At 35.2% G+C, this 19,424-nt stretch overlaps 5 protein-coding genes across 6 annotated transcripts; 4 read left to right on the forward strand and 1 right to left on the reverse strand.

The window, feature by feature from the left end:
- The first annotated feature begins 1,360 nt into the window (after positions 1-1,360).
- On the forward strand, positions 1,361-3,111 carry LOC17889954 (peroxidase 23). Its single transcript, XM_006295853.2, has 4 exons — positions 1,361-1,654; positions 1,806-1,997; positions 2,108-2,276; positions 2,538-3,111. The coding sequence occupies exons 1-4, from the start codon at positions 1,427-1,429 to the stop codon at positions 2,999-3,001; spliced, it is 1,053 nt and encodes a 350-aa protein (XP_006295915.1). The 5' UTR covers positions 1,361-1,426; the 3' UTR covers positions 3,002-3,111.
- Positions 3,112-4,743: 1,632 nt separating this feature from the next.
- On the forward strand, positions 4,744-7,248 carry LOC17888951 (alanine--glyoxylate aminotransferase 2 homolog 2, mitochondrial). Its single transcript, XM_006294059.2, has 7 exons — positions 4,744-5,043; positions 5,441-5,986; positions 6,071-6,247; positions 6,336-6,561; positions 6,650-6,763; positions 6,848-6,934; positions 7,014-7,248. Exons 1-7 carry the CDS (start codon positions 4,801-4,803, stop codon positions 7,055-7,057), a joined length of 1,437 nt encoding a protein of 478 aa, XP_006294121.1. The 5' UTR covers positions 4,744-4,800; the 3' UTR covers positions 7,058-7,248.
- A 374-nt stretch (positions 7,249-7,622) lies between these two features.
- On the reverse strand, positions 7,623-11,194 carry LOC17888857 (TOM1-like protein 6). 2 transcript variants are annotated; one of them, XM_023784089.1, is made up of 10 exons: positions 10,907-11,194; positions 10,619-10,697; positions 10,430-10,528; positions 10,237-10,350; positions 9,637-9,920; positions 9,468-9,549; positions 9,300-9,385; positions 8,891-9,184; positions 8,451-8,806; positions 7,623-8,414 (listed from the first exon to the last, which is right to left on the reverse strand). In XM_023784089.1, the coding sequence occupies exons 1-10, from the start codon at positions 11,023-11,025 to the stop codon at positions 7,894-7,896; spliced, it is 2,034 nt and encodes a 677-aa protein (XP_023639857.1). In that variant the 5' UTR covers positions 11,026-11,194; the 3' UTR covers positions 7,623-7,893. The 2 variants fall into 2 exon arrangements, with proteins under 2 accessions (XP_023639857.1, XP_006293789.1); XM_006293727.2 differs by having other exon boundaries at positions 7,623-8,806.
- A 2,938-nt stretch (positions 11,195-14,132) lies between these two features.
- On the forward strand, positions 14,133-16,018 carry LOC111831107. The gene is made up of 7 exons (XM_023784642.1): positions 14,133-14,204; positions 14,330-14,401; positions 14,518-14,667; positions 14,856-15,020; positions 15,167-15,220; positions 15,344-15,493; positions 15,647-16,018. Exons 1-7 carry the CDS (start codon positions 14,133-14,135, stop codon positions 16,016-16,018), a joined length of 1,035 nt encoding a protein of 344 aa, XP_023640410.1.
- A 1,826-nt stretch (positions 16,019-17,844) lies between these two features.
- LOC17887665 (pentatricopeptide repeat-containing protein At2g38420, mitochondrial) lies at positions 17,845-19,395 on the forward strand. The gene has a single exon (XM_006294084.2). The coding sequence runs from the start codon at positions 17,873-17,875 to the stop codon at positions 19,232-19,234; it is 1,362 nt and encodes a 453-aa protein (XP_006294146.2). The 5' UTR covers positions 17,845-17,872; the 3' UTR covers positions 19,235-19,395.
- Positions 19,396-19,424: the final 29 nt, after the last annotated feature.

A 19,424-nucleotide genomic window follows, 5' to 3' on the forward strand; every position in this document is an offset into this window, starting at 1 on the left:
AGTTTTTTTTTGTCTACAAGATTTAAACTTCAACATTGTTCTCAATCTCACCTAAAAGGTGATATAACAAAGTGAGCTATGTAGAGAGTGTCGTCAAATAAATATTAGTCCATCTTTATCCCTCTTTTTGCTCAACCCATTAGACTAATATTTTCGTTTTTTTCCTTTTTCTTTTGTCTTCTTCCCTTTTCATCTTGTTTTCAGGAATGACTAACGTATTCGAATGTTTTTATTTATTTATTTCCCTAAGTTTCAAATCTTAGTCATAAATGAGAGAAGAAAAGACAAGGAGCTAAAGTATTAGATTAGGTTAACCATAGCGTCTCGTGTATATGGAGTATGTATTAGGTGACTTTTGCTCTTTCAGATTTAGATTATCTTGGGCAAGATTTGTATTATTTATCAGTTTGTGATGGTGTGGCTTATGAAGATACATTCGTTTAACGAAAAAGCTTGGAATTAATATTTGCCAATTAGGAAAAACAATCTTTGTTAGGAAGGTTCTACGAGTAAAGATCATTTATCTTGAATCCACTTGTGTACCGTCTACGAGTAAAATATATGGTCAGATCGGCTCTATGGATCCTACGGATGTAAATGTTGACACTCGTCGATGTAACATATATAAGTTGTATACAGAGAAATTGAGAATACATTGGCGCCCGCAGATTAAATCGTTTTTTTTTTTTTCATATGTTGTTTACTCTTTTTCCATATTTTTCAACGATACAAATATTCTCTCAAAACACTCAAAGAACACTAACAAGAACACGTCACTAATAAAAACATATTTAGCTCACAACGTGAAGGTAATACGATTTCTACATAGACATAACTTACGTTTAACATGAATCAACAACCATATCTTTAGCGACCCTACATGAAATCCAAATTTGATTTTAGTATAGTACAGTTACATTTTTCGTACCACTGTTAAATTCTGTGTCGTATATATATGAATTATTTATCAGTCCCAATAATGCGAATTCAGTGTCTTAGAAGGAATCATGTATGTCTTGAAATAATTCTAGAAAGAAGGATATATATATATATAGGCAGACTCTTGTATAATATAGGCAGATACTTTAGTAAGTTAAAAGTCCATACCATAAGATTATATTGTATGGAGTTGTTATAAGAAACTTACAGCGCGACAAATACAACAAAACAATAATTATGTGCGAAGAATAGATATCATTGTCAAAAGAATCGGTTAATTTACTTTAATTTTTTTGGTATTTATCCTTCAACAACTCTAGCTAGTAAAACACATGGCCTTGATACAATACCTAATAGTCGTCTAAAGTATTATAGAAGAAAACACTCAAAGCTTCTCTATATAATGCTCTTTCTACGCCTTAGCTAATTCACCATCATCCACACTCACAACTCGTATTATCTTTTTCTGGTCTTCCCTCCTGAAAACATGGGGTTTTCACTTTCATTATCTTGCAGTGCTATGGGAGCCCTAATATTGGGTTGCCTTCTGTTTCAAGCATCAAACTCTAATGCTCAGTTGAGGCCTGACTTCTACTCCAGGACTTGCCCACCTGTTTTCGATATCATTGGAAATGCCATCGTCGAGAGACTGCAGACTGATCCTCGTATTGCCGCGAGCCTCCTTCGTCTTCACTTCCATGACTGCTTTGTTCGGGTAAAGACTCACTTGTCTTTTACTAATTAAAGAAATCCATAGCGTCATCTACTTTTACATCTATACGTATAGAAAATACCCTACAAGGCAATTTTGAATTAATAAATAATGTCTTCATGTTATATGTAATATTTATATATGGCTTTTGTAGGGTTGTGATGCATCAATCTTGCTTGACAATTCCACATCATTCCGGACCGAGAAAGATGCTGCTCCGAACGCAAATTCGATTCGAGGTCTCGATGTCGTAGATATAATGAAAACAGCCCTTGAGAGAGCTTGCCCAAGAACGGTGTCTTGTGCGGATATTCTCACCATAGCCTCTCAAATATCAGTGCTTTTGGTATTTAACTAGACTTACCTACATGGCTATCTCAGGATGAAACTAATCGAAACATGTTATATGAACAAGACATCAATGTTTTTGACGTCAATGCTTTTTATGTTATATAGTCGGGAGGTCCATGGTGGCCGGTTCCGTTGGGGAGAAGAGACAGCGTGGAAGCTTTCTTCGATTTGGCTAATACAGCTCTTCCCTCTCCATTTTTCAATCTTACTCAACTCAAAGCAGCTTTTGCTGACGTTGGTCTAAACCGCCCCTCGGATCTTGTCGCTCTTTCTGGTAATTTTTTTCATGCGTGTTGTTTCTCATCTATAAAAGATAAGTGTGTTTTAATTCAAAATTTTATTAAAAATGATAAAAACTTTCTCAATTATTTATATTTAGTCTATACTTTCTTAGAAATGATTTGGTTGGCTTTGTTAAAAGAAACTCTATCTACTTTGAATTATAAAATGACTTGGTAAAACGAAAAGAAACATGACTCATCTAATAAAAACATACAATATGTATCAAATCCTTAATGTTTTGTCAAAATGGTAGGTGGTCACACATTTGGAAAAGCACAATGCCAATTCGTGACACCTCGTCTCTACAACTTCAACGGAACCAACAGACCAGACCCAACTCTAAACCCAACTTACCTCGCCGAACTCCGTCGGTTATGCCCACAAAACGGAAACGGCACAGTTCTGGTCAACTTCGATCCCGTGACTCCAACCGCTTTCGATAGTCAATACTACACCAATCTTCGTAACGGGAAAGGTCTGATTCAGAGTGACCAAGAGCTCTTCTCGACTCCAGGAGCCGACACTATTCCACTAGTAAACCAATACAGCAGCAGCACGTTCTTGTTCTTCCGAGCATTCGTTGATGCAATGATCAGGATGGGTAATCTTAGACCATTGACTGGAACTCAAGGGGAGATAAGAAAGAACTGTAGGGTTGTGAATTCACGAAGAATTAGGGACGTGGAGAACGACGATGGTGTTGTGAGTTCTATCTGATTAATGCATGTTGGGATATATAATGTAAGAACGTATAAAATGCATGGGAACATTTCGACTAAATAAAGTTCTCACATGTTATGAAATTTATGAAAACTGGTCTTACTAAAGCCCAAATGAGAAAAACAACAAAAAGCCCAATTTTAAGAATGCGAAAGTAGATTTGGTTGCTACATCATCAACTCTTCCATTTTCCTCTCATGCATCACCACTTGTCTTTTCAAAACAATACAAAGTGTTATATAAATTCAATCCTAGTCGGATGGAGATTATAAAGATAAAGAGATAAGAGAGACACAAACACAAGTCGTATAGTTTAGATACACATTCATAATTTTAAAAGGGCTTTGGCTAATTGGCTCACGCCAAACAGAAAACAATTTAAAATTTCGATCCACGCCAGGAGGATATCTAATTAGGAACATTGATTAATTACAAACAATTATATTAGTAGACGCATTTGATCATTTCACTTGAAAGCTCGTGCACCATACACCTATGGTCCCTCCACACATTGTATGGTATTTATAAGTTTATGCCACGATATTGGGATTTTGTATACGCGTTATAAAAAGGAAAGACAAATTGTGTCTAATCTTTAGGTATATATGAGTTACTTTCTAAAGGCAAGACAATTTTTTGTCCAATCTTTGGGAGAAATGATGTAATGTTTTTTTGGTACTTATCATCAAATCCAAATAGTGTCGTAGAACGTAGGTGGATCAGTCACATGACACCAATTCCATTTTACCAAATGCATTACATGTTTTGGTACAAATTAATACCGAACACACTCATCATCACGATGATTTTAACATTTACTTAATTCTTACACTCGATCAACTTGTTTCTAAAAGATCTGTCTACGAAACAACTTGTATTTAAACATTTTACAAATATATATACTTGTATTGGTCTATCGTGATTCGTGAGTCAGGAAAATGAGTTGTAACATGGGTTTGTTATTTTGGTCGTGTGAAATGTGAACTGTGAAACCAAAAACTGCATTAAATTATTTAGCCTTTCTAAAACGCCCAAAGCGGTTTTGAGGAACACCAAAACGTCACCTAAATTGAGAGTTCCCAAAATCTTTTATTAGTTTATAGAATTGTTAGTTTTGAAAATTGTTTAGGTTATTAATTATTTTGTAAAAAGTAAAAAAATTCACTATTTGATTATACTAAATAATAAACGTAATTATGTTGATCTTTTTTAGCTATTTTTTGGGGATGAAATTATTAATTATATATATTCTTTATAAAAAAATAATTTGTTTCCATCTGAAATAGATATTTCACCATGTTTGTCGTTTGACTAATTCTGGACTTAGAATGTCTTGTTACACCAGTCAACATTCGTTGGATATTAATACTGTCATTTACGGTAATAAATTAAAAATAAAAAAACCGAAAAATATCTCAAAATATGTTGGATTCCAACACATAAATATTTCTGATATTACAATTAATTTCCCAAACTTTACGAATTATAATTGTAGTCTAGTTTGTACACATTTATAACTCAATTAAGGGTTAAATGTGTAGACTTTAGGGTAATATGAGATAAGTAGGTAAATAAAGTTAAAGTTGAAGGACCATGACTGTAATAAAATCAAGTTCGGTAGAACTCAATAAACTGGAAACACGTCATCAGCACTGATCCAATGGATTCGATCAGGAGTCTCTCTATATAAATAAACGTCGCCACCTCTCTCTCACACACATCATTGTAACCATCGAAACAGTGTCTCTCTGTAAATATTATAATCATCGGAGAGATTTAAGAGAAAAAGAGAGATCATGCAGAGGCTCACGGCGAAAAGATCGGTGCAAAACATCTCCGGTTCTCTCTGGCGACGATGTCTCACGTCGACGTCTCAGGCCACGGCGGCAGCTCCCGTTAAAGATTCTGATGAGTTTCAGGCGAGGCTTCCTCCGTTTGATTACACTCCTCCGCCGTATACTGGCCCTTCCGCCGATGTTATCCTTGGTAAAAGGAAGGAGTTTCTCAGTCCTTCCATGTTCTGTCTCTACCGCAAACCGGTACATGCCCCATTTCAAAAATCGTGATTTTTCATTTCTGGCAATTGTTTTTGATTCGTGAAGCAAGTCTTCGGTTTATGATCTTTGTGTTGATGATCTCCGTATGTGTGATATTGACGAAAAGCTTGAAACTTTATTGATCGGCTCATCGGAAAAAGCTAAACTTTTTATAATTAAAAATTAGCTCAGACTACGATGTTCTTATCCGAATATTCATGAATCAATATTGGAATCTATTATAATATTATAATAAAATTTATAAATGTTGAATCTTTTTTTCAGGCTTTGAAATTGACTAGTGACAACAGATGAATAGAATATTCATTTTCCTATTTTTGTATTGATGTGTGTGTGTTTTTTTGTATTTATGTGTATTAATTTTGAGAGTTTGTTGCAGCTGAACATTGTGGATGGGAAGATGCAGTATCTATTTGATGAGAGTGGTCGGAGGTACTTAGATGCATTTGCTGGGATTGCTGTTGTGAACTGTGGACATTGTCACCCAGATGTGGTGGAGCCAGTGATCAATCAAATCAAGAGACTTCAGCATCCTACTGTTCTTTACCTTAACCATGCCATTGCTGAGTTCTCTGAGGCTCTTGCTTCCAAACTTCCTGGTGATCTAAAGGTGGTGTTTTTCACCAACTCAGGGACAGAGGCTAATGAATTGGCACTCATGATGGCTAAATTGTATACTGGATGTCAAGATATTGTGTCGATTCGAAACGGGTACCATGGTAATGCGGCTGCAACCATGGGGGCTACTGCTCAGAGCATGTGGAAATTTAATGTGGTTCAGACTGGAGTTCATCATGCTTTAAACCCGGATCCATATAGAGGTGTGTTTGGTTCTGATGGAGGTAAGTATGCAAAGGATTTGCAGGATCTCATTCAATATGGCACCACCGGACACATTGCTGGCTTTATTTGTGAAGCTATTCAGGTAATCAACCTTTGACTATTGTTGAAATTTCATCTATACAAGTGTTACTAGATTAAGATTAAGAGTAAATGCATATGTGAATAGGGAGTTGGAGGGATTGTGGAGCTAGCCCCGGGGTATTTGTCTGCAGCTTATGATACTGTTAAGAAAGCTGGAGGATTGTTCATTGCGGATGAAGTTCAGTCCGGATTCGCTCGTACTGGCAATTTCTGGGGATTTGAGGCACACAATGTTGTCCCTGACATAGTAACCATGGCAAAGGTTAGAGATGTCCCAACCTTATTTTGTTCTGCATCTAAGCTTTACTTTATTGCAATCCCTGGCTAATTGGTTTAAGGTGTGAAAATAGGGAATTGGAAATGGGTTTCCTTTGGGAGCGGTTGTGACAACTCCAGAGATAGCAGGAGTATTGACTCGCCGTAGCTACTTCAATACATTTGGTGGAAATGCTGTTTCTTCTACAGCTGGTCTTGCAGTTCTGAAGGTGATTGAGAAAGAGAAGCTTCAGGAAAATGCAGCAATGGTCGGATCTTATCTGAAAGATAAACTCATTCAGCTGAAAGAGAAGCACGAAAGTAAATATCCCTCTCTCTCTCTCTCCCTCTTCATAACTTTGTGCTTTAAAATAGCCTCAATGTGTTTTGTTGTACTTCCCTAATGTAGTTATTGGGGATGTACGGGGAAGAGGACTGATGCTTGGAGTAGAGCTGGTGAGTGATCGCACCCTTAAGACTCCTGCAGCCGCCGAGACTCTGCAGATTATGGATCAAATGAAAGGTTTGTTTTTTGTCTACACTTGTCTCCTCTAGTGAAACTCGGTACTGAAATGGCGAATTAATATGTCTATGAGTAATTTTACAGAATTGGGCGTGTTGGTTGGAAAAGGAGGCTACTTTGGAAATGTCTTTAGAATCACACCACCTCTCTGCTTCACTAAGGATGACGCAAGTTTGTGCCCTATCATTTCTTTGTTAATAAGGAATATAAAAGAAAAATGATCACAATAATAAAAATCTCTTTCTGGCAGATTATCTCGTGGAAGCGATGGACTACTCAATGTCGAAGATGTGAAGAAAAGAAAAATGATGGATGCTACTATGAAAGATGGTGTTTAGTAAGTTGTGATGAAGTATGCTTGTAATATTATGGTACGAACAACCAACGATTGATGAGCCAACATCTCGTTGCTTCTCAATCACTATGTTTTCTTTTTGTTCACAACTTTTTTTTTGCGTCAAAATAAAGTCAAATATTGCTAAACATTTAAATCGCATCTTTAGCATCACAGTTCATCACATCTACATCGTGTTGCCAATACTGTATCTCGATGTTGTTCATATTGCCAAAACACTATGCGATTTGGGATGCAAACTAAGTTACCAATGAAAATGAAAATGCTGATGTTGCAAGAACTGAATACCTGAGTTTCAGAATACATTTTTGGTTGTGCAAACCAATGAGAATGATGACTTTGGGTTGTACCAAGTCTGAAACCTATTCGATTTATTTTTTGTCCCATAGGCCTCCACTACTATATCATAACATGTTATATGTACTATACTAACATGTTAGATTTCTGTTTAGTTCTCCATAGCCATTATAAAGCCTGAGAGTTGAAGTTAAGAGAACCCAAAGAGACTAGAAACTGAGTAATGTTCCATTTCCCACTCCCAATTCCCATGAATTGTTGTTCCCAACTGTTATAACTCTATCCCCAAACCAATAATAGTTCACACAACTCCACAAAAAGGTAAGAAAACAGAAGACAAAGTAACTAAGGAAAAAAAAACCTCTTGGTCTCAGCAAAGCGAATCAGTATGTCATACCAAATCCTAAAATCAAACAAGGGGATAAAAATGTACACCATTATATTCACAAATGGAAAATATGAAGCACCCACACCTTTGTTAAATCATTTTCCTTCCTCCTATCATGCTCTGCTGCGTCTGAGACCCAGACAAGCTTTGAGAACCATTACTACTGTTCGTCGGTTTATTATGCTTCCCATCTGCGCTCCCAAACACATCAAGGTCTTCAAACAATCTGTAGGACGGAACAAACGGCTTCTGTCCTGTAGATACTCCTGGATTGCTGGAAGTTAAGTTAGCCTGGGGATCTCCGGCTCTTGTAGGGAACGAGTTGGATTGCTGCAGTGATCTCCCAGACAGGGCCGATGTGTCTGTGTATGACGCACTCGCATTAGCCCTTGGAGTATAGTAAGCATTCGCTGATGTTGAAGCCCATGGGGGAGGCGGATATTCATATGGATTCTGAGGTCGAGTTGACGGTTGCATCTGGTACTGTGCTTGCGGTTGCGATTGAGAATAACCCTGCTGTGTTTGAGGCTGTTGCAGTTGAGAGTAGCCCTGCTGTGTTTGAGGCTGCTGCGGTTGAGAGTAGCCCTGCTGCTGTTGAGGTTGAGAATAACCTTGCTGTTGTTGAGGTTGTTGATGTTGAGAATAACCCTGCTGTTGTTGATGTTGAGCATAACCCTGCTGTGTTGGAGGCTGTTGCGGTTGCTGTTGCTGAGGTTGTGCCCATGGAGCAACATAGGTATCAAACTGTGGTCGAGGCTGTGGATAGATGTGGGTGTTTTGATCTGAGACAGCGTGAGGAGGGGGTGAAGACTGAGAGGATGGAGGCGGCGGAGTTGACGGTGTAGACAGTGTGATACTCAATAGGTTAATCATGTCTTGTTCCTTTGTGGTGTTCACTGGAGGAGGCGGGTCAGGTAGAGCAAGAGCAAGAGCATTGCTTGCAGCATTATGAGACTCTGAACTGGTGGGGTCTGCAGTCACAGATGCTGGCGGTTTAGAATGCCTGAAACAATACAGAGTGATGCGTCAAATACAAAGTTTATGATATGCACAGTTCCTGAATCCAGTCGTAATTTGTAAGACAAACCTTCGAGCTAGTTGCGCAAACTCATCTTCCTCCTCCTCGTAATCCTCATCAATTGGGCTTTTCCCCGTAGACACAGTGGCTGGTATTGGGGAACTAGAACCAGCGATGGAACTAGAATCTTTAGCTTCAGAAGATTTGGGGCTCGAATCACCAGGTTTAGAAGCCTGAATTGACAGAGGAGAACCAGAAGCCGCAACTGGCAGAGGAGAACCAGAAGCTATTGCATCATGCTTAGCTAGCAGAGTTTGAAGACTGTCGTTTAGATCAAGTCCCCGGCCCAAAAGTTCATCATCCCTGCCACATAAACAAAAAACTATTTAGCACAACCATGGAACCTCTCAAGCCACCAATATCATTACGCATTATAAAAATTTAAATACAGAGTGATTACTAAAGTTAGAGGACTAACCCAGTTGAGGTTAACATCTGCATTAACTTTTTCTGATTGGAACGACAACGCTCAACCAAGTCGACAATGACTTCATCTTTCACAGCCTACATAACAGGAAAACCATGGGTAAAGCAATTCATTCATTCCCAAACCCGCAAAAATATAGCTGTATATAGATGTCAATACCGCACGGTCGCTGGGATCAACAGCTTGTAGCATGTCGCCCAAGAGATCCATCACGTCCCTCATGGACTCAAGACTTGACAAACTACAATTTAACCCCAAAAAAAAAAAGATTTAAATAGAACGCTAGAAACTCACATCGACAGCATATTGAACTAACAAATCTGCTTACCTTAGCCCCTCAACCTCAGTTGCCATTGCTTCGTCAAGCCTTCTCGACGAACCGCTGGGCATTCCATAACCCACTTGAGGAATTCCATAACCTGCTTGAGGTACTCCATAACCCGATTGAGGTACTCCATATTGAGGTATTCCATAACCCGCTTGAGATTCTCCATAGCCAGCTTGAGGCGCTCCATAGCCCCCTTGAGGCTGTCTTAACGGTGGATGACTCACTGGTGGTGTTATTATAGGGGACGCATCAGGTGAACGGCGGGGGAATTGAACTCCAGAACGCTGCAACATGTAACAACAACCTTGAGACTAAGAATTACGCAAATGAGATCTCAATAAAATGTAAGCAAATGCCATATATATTCAAGATCTGAAGTAGATAAAAGCACGGAGCAACATGACTCCGGAACTATAAACACTCAACTTTCAGATTTAGCACCGGGTGAAAATGAGTAGTGGCAACAAATACAAGACTTGCTAACAATATACAATACTTCAAATTTTTTGAACAAACGATGACCAAACAGTATATATGTCCACTAAAGGTGACCAAAAATGTATACATGTATATCAATTACATTCCAAGCGAGATACTCACCCTTAACTCATCGTATGCCCAATAATACTGCGGGTACTTTCCCTCTGGACCACCAAAAGCTTGCTGCCAAGAGTCCAGCATGACCAATATCTTATCTCTAACTTGCATATCCACCTGTAAAGTCCAATATCATCAGAAATCCGAACAACCACCACTATGGAAATACATACATAGAACCCAGAACAAGAAGTACCTTCTTTTTCACAATTTTGACCATTTCCCCAAGTAAGTTTTTCTCTGCAACTTGATGGTGCAAATAATCTCCACAGTTCTTTACTAAAGTCTCCAAAAGCTAGCACAAAAGAATACACAGAAAGTTAAGTAGAGTCAAAAACGACGCACAGAATAAACTGGCCCCAAAATTCACTAAAAACATCATTACCGTAAGAGCAAGTAGTTGAACTCCAGGACTCTTATGCTGTAGCCTCTTTTTAACAGCTTTAACTACATCTTTCGCCTGCCTGATCAAATCAAAAGACGCAAAACCATTAAATGCAATATTCCTACTCCAAATCAAGAACTAAACAACACCAAATCCAAATTTTGCATGTGACTGTAGCCTTATATAAGAACATCAACCAATCCAGCATAACCCAATTACATAAAAAACAAAAAAAAAAATCAACAATTCCGAACGAAATTAAGACCAAAATCTAAAACCAGAATTTACCAGTGAAGAGAATTGACAGAATCGCAGATTTCCATGTTCGTAGTCCAATCAGGACCTAACAAAAGATCGCTGGTTGCTTTATCAACCGCCACCGTCGCCGAAGCTGAAGACGACGCCATATCTTCTCACCGATCAAAGAGAGCTCAAAAAACACGATTGATAATAACAATTCCCCAGCTCAAGAGAGAAAAATAAAAAACCCTAAAAAATCTTCTTCGCCAGCGGCACAGAGAAGAAGAGACGAAGTCAGCGAGAGAATCTTTGCTTTTTGCTGTTTTAAGCCTTTGTTTCTTTTTTTCTTTCCTTTTCTAAATCTTCCACGAAGAAGAAACAAAGCACACACAATAAAATGGAAAAAACTCTTTTTTTTTTTCTTTTTTTTCTTTTCTTCTATTTATTTATTCTGATCGATTCGATCCATATTATGATGCTTTCTTTTTCTCTGTTTTTAAGGACGGCAATTTTCCCGCTCCACGCTCTTTATTTACTGCGTTAACACCACGCGTCTTTATAATGTGGTCAAGGTCAACGTTAAATCTATTAAAGAATAACTGTTTTTTTTTATTAGGTGGATAATTCCCTTTTTAATGATGTTTAATACTATAGTCTTAAGAGGTTTGATCTTTTATACTCTATCCATCCGATTACGTGTTGGACGAGGATTATCCAAACAAGTGTCTATTAAAAGTTTTTTTTTTCCTAAAATGTATATAATAAAAAGTTGGGATACATTTTTATCTACAATTGTAGATAAATAATATATGAAGTAAGAACTAACAATTATAGTCTTGATTGATATATAATATATGAAGTAAGAACTAACAATTAACATTGTAGCACTGATCATGATTCAACCAATTTGTAACTCTTTAATAAAATAAAAATTCAGCTATTCGATTTGACCCGTAAACAACAAAAATTCAGCTTATTGAACATGTTGATTTAATTCTTTTAGTCATAGGTTCACATTGTTTTAATTCATTCTCATGAGAGAGAGGACCATGTCTATTTGTTCTTAGCTTTCTTGCTATTTTGGAACCGGGTTTGATACAAGGGTTGACCCAGTTGGACTCTATTTTGACTCGACCACATGGCTTCAGTGAAAAGAGAAAGTTAAAACAAGTTCATTGGCTCTTTATCTCTGTGGGACAAAGGATATGATGATGATCAAGAAAGCATGTAAAACAGAGCAATGAACTATGTATCATGTATGATCTGTACTCGCCATGTAAAATGAAAATTTTGAGGTTACTAGTAACAAACAACAGTGTGAATACGTGATGAAAAAGAACACTGCTTCACTGTACCCAAGAAACAAAAAACAAAAAACTCAAATCAGATGCTTTTGAAAGGATCAATCAAATCTCTCTCTATTGTGATTTTCTTCTTTTTTTCTAATCAGCTGCTCTGAAGAGATACAGAGATGCTCCTGTACAAGAAGGGCTAAAAAAAAGGTGTTTGAATCAATGTGTTTGTATTGTGTTCACTGTGTTTGTATTCTTCTATCTTCCAACAGATTTCCAGTTTACACCTGTCTTCATTGAAATGATTGTTCAAAGGCATAATCACGTATAAGAAAAAAAAACAACTATAAGAAGGTATCGAACCCAATCACACCTGACGAATATTATCTGAAACCAAATCAGCAGAGCTATTGAATTTTTCTTTACATATCTTGTTACAATAAAAATGAAATACTCAAGTTTACATATATATATATATAGCGTCTTTTATCTAAGCCAAAATCCATGTCACATGTCTGACTGAGCACAACTAAATGGTTGACTAACGGATGGTTAATACTTAATACCGTTTAGATCAACGTTACACCGGCTAACGGATTTACACTGATAAATAGGTCATTTAAAATTTGTGTTTATTCGGTTTAAAAATGCAATCGAATATCACTATTTCGATAAGGCAAAACATTGTTTCTAATTTATTTGGGTATCGTTTCTCTGAAGTTTGCATATGATCACCTTTTTAAAAAAAATTTAATTGCATAATATCAGTTGTTTTCACGTTAACACATTAATCATCTTCAGTATACATTTGCATTTCATTCTGCATGAACATGTATACGTTCAACTCATATAGTATATTGAAGATCTTTCTTGTAAATGTAAAAACAAAAATCAAATTGTACATTTTTTTTTTTTGTGTAATGAAAACTCCTATATTCATTCATCTATGCTGAAGACATTGTCATTCATGTACGAAAATTAATAAAATATATGTTTTTAGTTATTTTTGTTTAAAATAATTTTAATTTTGATGAAATACTCAACCATCAAATAATATTCTACTAAAACATTCGATACTTGAAAAGACTTTTAGTTCAACATATACATTAGCAGTCCAATACCTATTTCGTTTTTAGTTTATAAAAATATCACTTTATAACGTAATTTTACAACTATATTGATTTTCGTATTTGACACATTTGGCGGAATTATTAGAGGATAGTGATATGACTAGCAATAACTTTCTGTTAACAATCTCCATTTAGTCTAAATAAGATTCTAAACTTATTGCTAGTCATAATTGATTCTAAACTTATTGCTATGACCATGGTCAAATACATTATTCATACTAAACTGGTCAAATCAACAAAACTTATTGCTAGTCATAGTTGATTCTAAACTTATTGCTATGACCATGGTCAAATACATTAGTCATTTTTGATACATTTGTCATACTAAAATGGTCAAATCAACAAAACTTGACTAATGTATCAAAAATTCAAACCAAACATTGTGCTTTTACTGATGTTTTGAAAGTTGATATTTGTTTGTTCCAAAATTGAAAGTTTTTGTGTTTTTTTTTTTGTTTTTTTTACATTTTTCCCTAATATTTTATGTTTTTATAATTAAATAATTGTATTAGTCACTTATGGAAACTTTATATTAGATGAATTATATAATTATTGACTAAACAAATTTATTAGATGTTGATGAAATTAATGTAACGTATCTTTTGTATTTGACACTTTAGGTAGGTTATAAAGGTGTAGTGATAAGACTAGCAGCAAATTTATTATGGTTGACCCAATATTGATACTAAATTTATTATAGTCAACAGTCAAAAATCTTTGTATTTGATACTTTTGGTAGGTTTATGAAATGTGAAGGGATATGATTAGCAACAAATTTCTTAGACGTTAACTCACTATTGTTATATATATATCCTTAAATTATCAATGGACACCAAAGAGTAAAACTTAACAATGGGTTTACATCTTGTGATAGTTCTTGCTTCTTATATGATTTTAACGTTAGGGGCCAATGGAATCATTGATGTGAGATTCTATCACTTCTATTTTTGTTTGTCCACTATTTACCTATAAATTTGGATTTTTTTTTTAATAATATTTATCACTTATAATAATATTTTTGATTTGTTAAGTCATAACTGATTTTACAGGATTTTGATTGTGTTAATATATATAAACAACCAGCTTTCGAACATCCATTGTTGAAACACCACAAGATCCCGGTATAATAATTTATATTTTTCAATGATATATGGCTAACAAATATTTTTGGTAGAGAATAATTTGTTTTAATTCTATTTTTCTAACTTAATTTTGTTATTCTTGTGTTATGTGCTAGGAACAATTCATCTCAAATGAAAGCCAAACAACAATTTATAAGTATAAAATAAATAATCAAAGTTGTCCAAAAGGAACAGTACCAATTTTAAGGCAAAGAAATGGAACTGAGAGCATTCATCTTGACACGGTTCAGTACCCAGGCCAACATGTATGTTTTCCTCTATTATCATACTTTTATCGAAATATCTATATCATCCCATATGACATTTTATCTTATCCACAACACAAAAAATGTTTATATGCAGTCAAGTTCTTTTCTTCTTTCTAGTGTGTTGTGATTATAAGACATGCAAAATTTAGTATAACTATCAACATTTTTATTTATGTCATATACAGTTTGCAACAATTGAGACTGTTTTGGATGGGAGCATCTATCGAGGAGCAGAAGCTGGGATAACTATTCATAATTTGACACTACAAAATAACCAATACAGTAAAAGTCAAATTTGGTTAGAGAACGGACCTCGCGATCAACTCAACAGCATACAAGTTGGTTGGGCGGTAAGTTGTTATCATTTGTGGTGAATAACTTTGTGGTGATCTAGTGCATGATATATTGGAGAATTAGTGTTTGAGTATACATTTTTTTGAAACAAACATTTTCATTCTTATATTTGAAATTTCTGTTTTTCATGTTTTTTTAATAGGTGCATCCAAGATTATATGGTGACAGTTCGACACGATTTACAATATATTGGACTGTGAGTAAATTAATTACTTTTTAATAATGTTTCTTTATACATGGTAAACGAATAAAGGTTTTGCCTTTACTTTTTTTGTTTGCATGAGCTTTGACCTTTCTTTTTTATTTTTTAATTTATTAGGCAGATGGCTATAAAAAAACTGGATGTTATGATATGAAATGTCCTGGCTTTATTCTTGTTACTCGAGAACCCTGGGTTGGAACTGTATTTGATAGATCTTCTATTTATGGTGGTAAAGAAACAATTGGTTTTTACCCAAAAGTTTTTCAGGTAAATATTTATCTACTTTATATTAATTTCAAGTTTTGGATTAAAATAAATTTTGTATAATTTTTTGGTAGAATTTCTTGATGTCACATATGTACTTATAAATTCTAGAAATTTCGTCTAATAGTTTTTTTGTTACGATTTAATATTTATCAGGATGGTTTCACTGGAAACTGGGTACTAAAAGTTTCTAATGAATTAATTGGATACTGGCCCAAAGAGTTATTTACTCATCTAAACAAAGGAGCTTCTTTGGTACGTTATGGAGGAAATACATTTACATCTCCGGACGGAATCAGTCCTCCAATGGGAAATGGTCATTTTCCGAATTTCAACTTTCATCAAAGCTCACATTTTTTGCATGTTAAAGTTTGGAATCAGAAATATCAAAATGTTGATATTGAAGATAAAAAAATAAGACAATATTCAGATTCTTACCAATGCTATAGACTATCTTATTGGGGTTATATAAAGACGAATGGGGTATCTTTTTCTTTTGGAGGACCAGGTGGAAATTGTGGTACTTGATGATTAATGAATGAATCTATATTGTTGACTAATTATATCTATATTGTTTTTTCTACTCTCTTTTATATTCATATTTTTATGAGAACTAAAAAATATTTATGTATTTTAAAATATCATTTAGGGAAAGTTTAAGAGAAATTCCCTTGAATATCACATTTTAAGTTTTTTTCTTTTCAAAAATACCACTATTTTTTTTTTCTTCCAAAAATATGACAAAAAATTTATTGATTTAGATCGAACTTGGAACATAAGTGCACACACGAGACCAACCGTTTTTGGCTGCAGGAAATCCAGGATCCAATTTATTAAAGTATCCAACCTCTCCTATGATGTTAACGAATCCCTACTATAGTAAAAGAGAAGTACAAATGCTTTTTGGGTCGGGTTTTAAAAAAAAAATTAACCCGGAATTTTTCAGTTGGATCTTACTAAAAGTTTAAGGATATTAAATACCAGTTTCCATATATATTATTTCAAAATCTACCAAATTAAACCATCAATATCGGTTTGGGAAAGTACATTAATCTTAATTTGTTTAAGGAAAAATACATTAATGTATGATTTTGTATATTGGTTTAACAAATTAACCTAAAAATCAGAAATATAAATTAAATATATAATAATCATTATCAAATTATCCATAATATTTCAAAACAAAGTCTTCCTTAAATAACCTATATTGATATTTGGATGTATAGTTTTCTCCTATATTAACTATGATCTTCACACCAGTTACGGGATATTTCATTTTCAACCATCTTTAATATATATATATATATTTTCTCTATGACCATCTTTAATATTTATTTGGCAATAGTTTCGAATTTCTGGCTTGATTATAAAACTAATCTTTTTTCAATTTAACCCTAAGAAAATATGATCTATTTAAATAAGTTTTTGCTACCACAAAATTGTAACATCAACACAGATTTTACATTTAAACACGATAAGAAATAAGAAATCATTGGCTCTTTATTTGTTTATTCTAGAGATTTGCAACTTTACAAAACTGCATGAAAGGTCCAAGTTAAAATCATGTATTTATGATTATGCGGTGTACCGCGGGTCAATCCCTAAATTTTAAAAATGATTCACTGTATACTTTTTTTTTTCATTGTATAATATTTATACATGTATATATGCCACATATTGTTCTAAAATTAACAATCCAACTAAAATCATACAATTTAAATAATTTTGAACATATTTGAAACCAACACATACAATCTAAAAATGATAAAATTTAATTACTGATGAAAATAAAGTAAAGCAAACACAAATAAAATTATTTCGCAACATACAAAAGACTAAAAACCCGGTAATTTTTCCCTGCGCTGTAGCGCGGGTCCGGAACTAGTGCTTTGGTATAGTCAGAGTCAGAGTCATTTATCTAATGAATGGCGTCGTTAATTAGATAAAATTTGTGAGACACATGTTCACGATCATCATACAGTACTCCCCTTCTCTTGTTACTTTACCAATGTGCATCTTCGCAAAGCTCTCACTTTTAGATATATTTTCCCAAACTTTGCATGTTAAACGCATAGCTTTCATATATTTGAAGGGAAGCCTAGATAAAATATCCTCTATCAAATTTCTTGGAAGGTTGGAGATCATCGTCGTCGTCATTGTGTTTCAACCTTTTTCTTCTGATTTCTTGCGGCCAAGGACAGTGTAATGTATATATATAAAAAAAAAAAAAAAAAAAAAAAAACCTAAACGAAGCTGGGCCAATCGTGGGCTTTCAATTAAAATTTAGTTGGGCTTTTAATAAATACCGACAACAAAAGATTCTGAAGCTACATGACATGTCCTCTTCCATGTCTTCCACTCGACAATCATTGTCGAATTGAAATGGTAAGATCTTCATCATGGCACCGAATGTCAAATTTCCTGAGAAAATATCGAAAAATTCCTCATTCTCCCTTCAAAACCAAATGGAACGAGAATCTCAAGCAGAAATATGCAATGGAAGAGCTAAGAAGCAGTCCGGTCGCAGATTCAGAGGACGGTGGTGTTATACGAACCCTCGTAAGCTCTTTCCGACTCCATAACTGTGAGCCAACGCCTCAAGCTTACAGATTTGTTATCAAAACTCTAGCTAAAACCTCTCAGCTCGAGAACATTGCATCTGTTCTCAGTCACCTTGAAGTCTCTGAGAAGTTCGATACACCTGAATCCATTTTCAGGGATGTCATCGCTGCTTATGGTTTCGCCGGAAGAATCGGAGAGGCAATCGATGTTTTCTTCAAGATCCCTAATTTCAGGTGTGTGCCTTCTGCTTACACGCTCAATGCTCTGCTCTTAGTTCTCGTGAGAAAAAGAGAGAGTCTTGAATTGGTGCCTGAGATTTTGGTGAAAGCTAGTAGAATGGGTGTGAGGTTAGAGGAATCTACATTTGGGATATTGATCGATGCTCTATGTAAAATCGGTGAGGTAGATTGTGCTACTGAGTTAGTGAGATACATGAGTATTGATTGTGTTATTGTTGATCCGAGATTATACTCTCAGTTACTGAGTTCTGTATGTAAACACAAGGATTCGTCATGTTTCGATGTCGTTGGATACTTGGAAGATTTGCGAAAGACTCGGTTTTCACCAGGTTTGCGGGATTATACAGTCGTTATGAGTTTCTTGGTTGAAGGAGGAAGAGGAAAAGAAGTTGTAAGTGTACTGAATCAGATGAAATGTGACAGAATTGAGCCCGATATTGTTTGTTATACTATCGTGTTGCAAGGGGTAATTGCGGATGCGGAGTACTCGAAAGCAGACAAGTTTTTTGATGAGTTGCTCTTGTTAGGCTTGGCTCCTGATGTTTATACCTATAATGTGTATATGAATGGCTTATGCAAGCAGAACGACATTGAAGGCGCCTTAAAGATGATGTCTTCGATGAACAAGCTAGGTTCTGAGCCTAATGTGATTACTTACAATATATTGATCAAGGCATTGGTTAATGCTGGGGATCTGAGTCAAGCTAAGACTCTCTGGGAAGAGATGGGGATAAATGGAGTTAACCGGAACAGCCACACATATGATATTATGATTAGCGCATTTATTGAGGTAGGTGATGTTGTTTCTGCTCAAGGTTTTTTGGAGGAAGCGTTTAACATGAACGTGTTTGCTAAGAGTTCAAGAACTGAGGAAGTCATTAGCAGGTTATGTGATAAAGGCTTGATGGATAAAGCAGTTGAACTTTTAGCACACCTGGTGTGAGCGCTATGGATCAACTCTAAATAGCTGTAAATTGATGTATTTGGTCTTATGGATGATTGTTATAAGTTACAACTTATAACTTAAAAGAAGGGATATTAGTTTATTTGTTCCAGGATTTGTGAAGTGATCAAAGCAAAAGAGAAATCTTAATTTATTTCAAACTTTGGAACTAGATTTGTTCTTTGCACCA

This window comes from Capsella rubella, unplaced genomic scaffold (assembly GCF_000375325.1).
Source record: "Capsella rubella cultivar Monte Gargano unplaced genomic scaffold, Caprub1_0 scaffold_4, whole genome shotgun sequence".
In the NCBI taxonomy this organism is placed as follows: domain Eukaryota; kingdom Viridiplantae; phylum Streptophyta; class Magnoliopsida; order Brassicales; family Brassicaceae; genus Capsella; species Capsella rubella.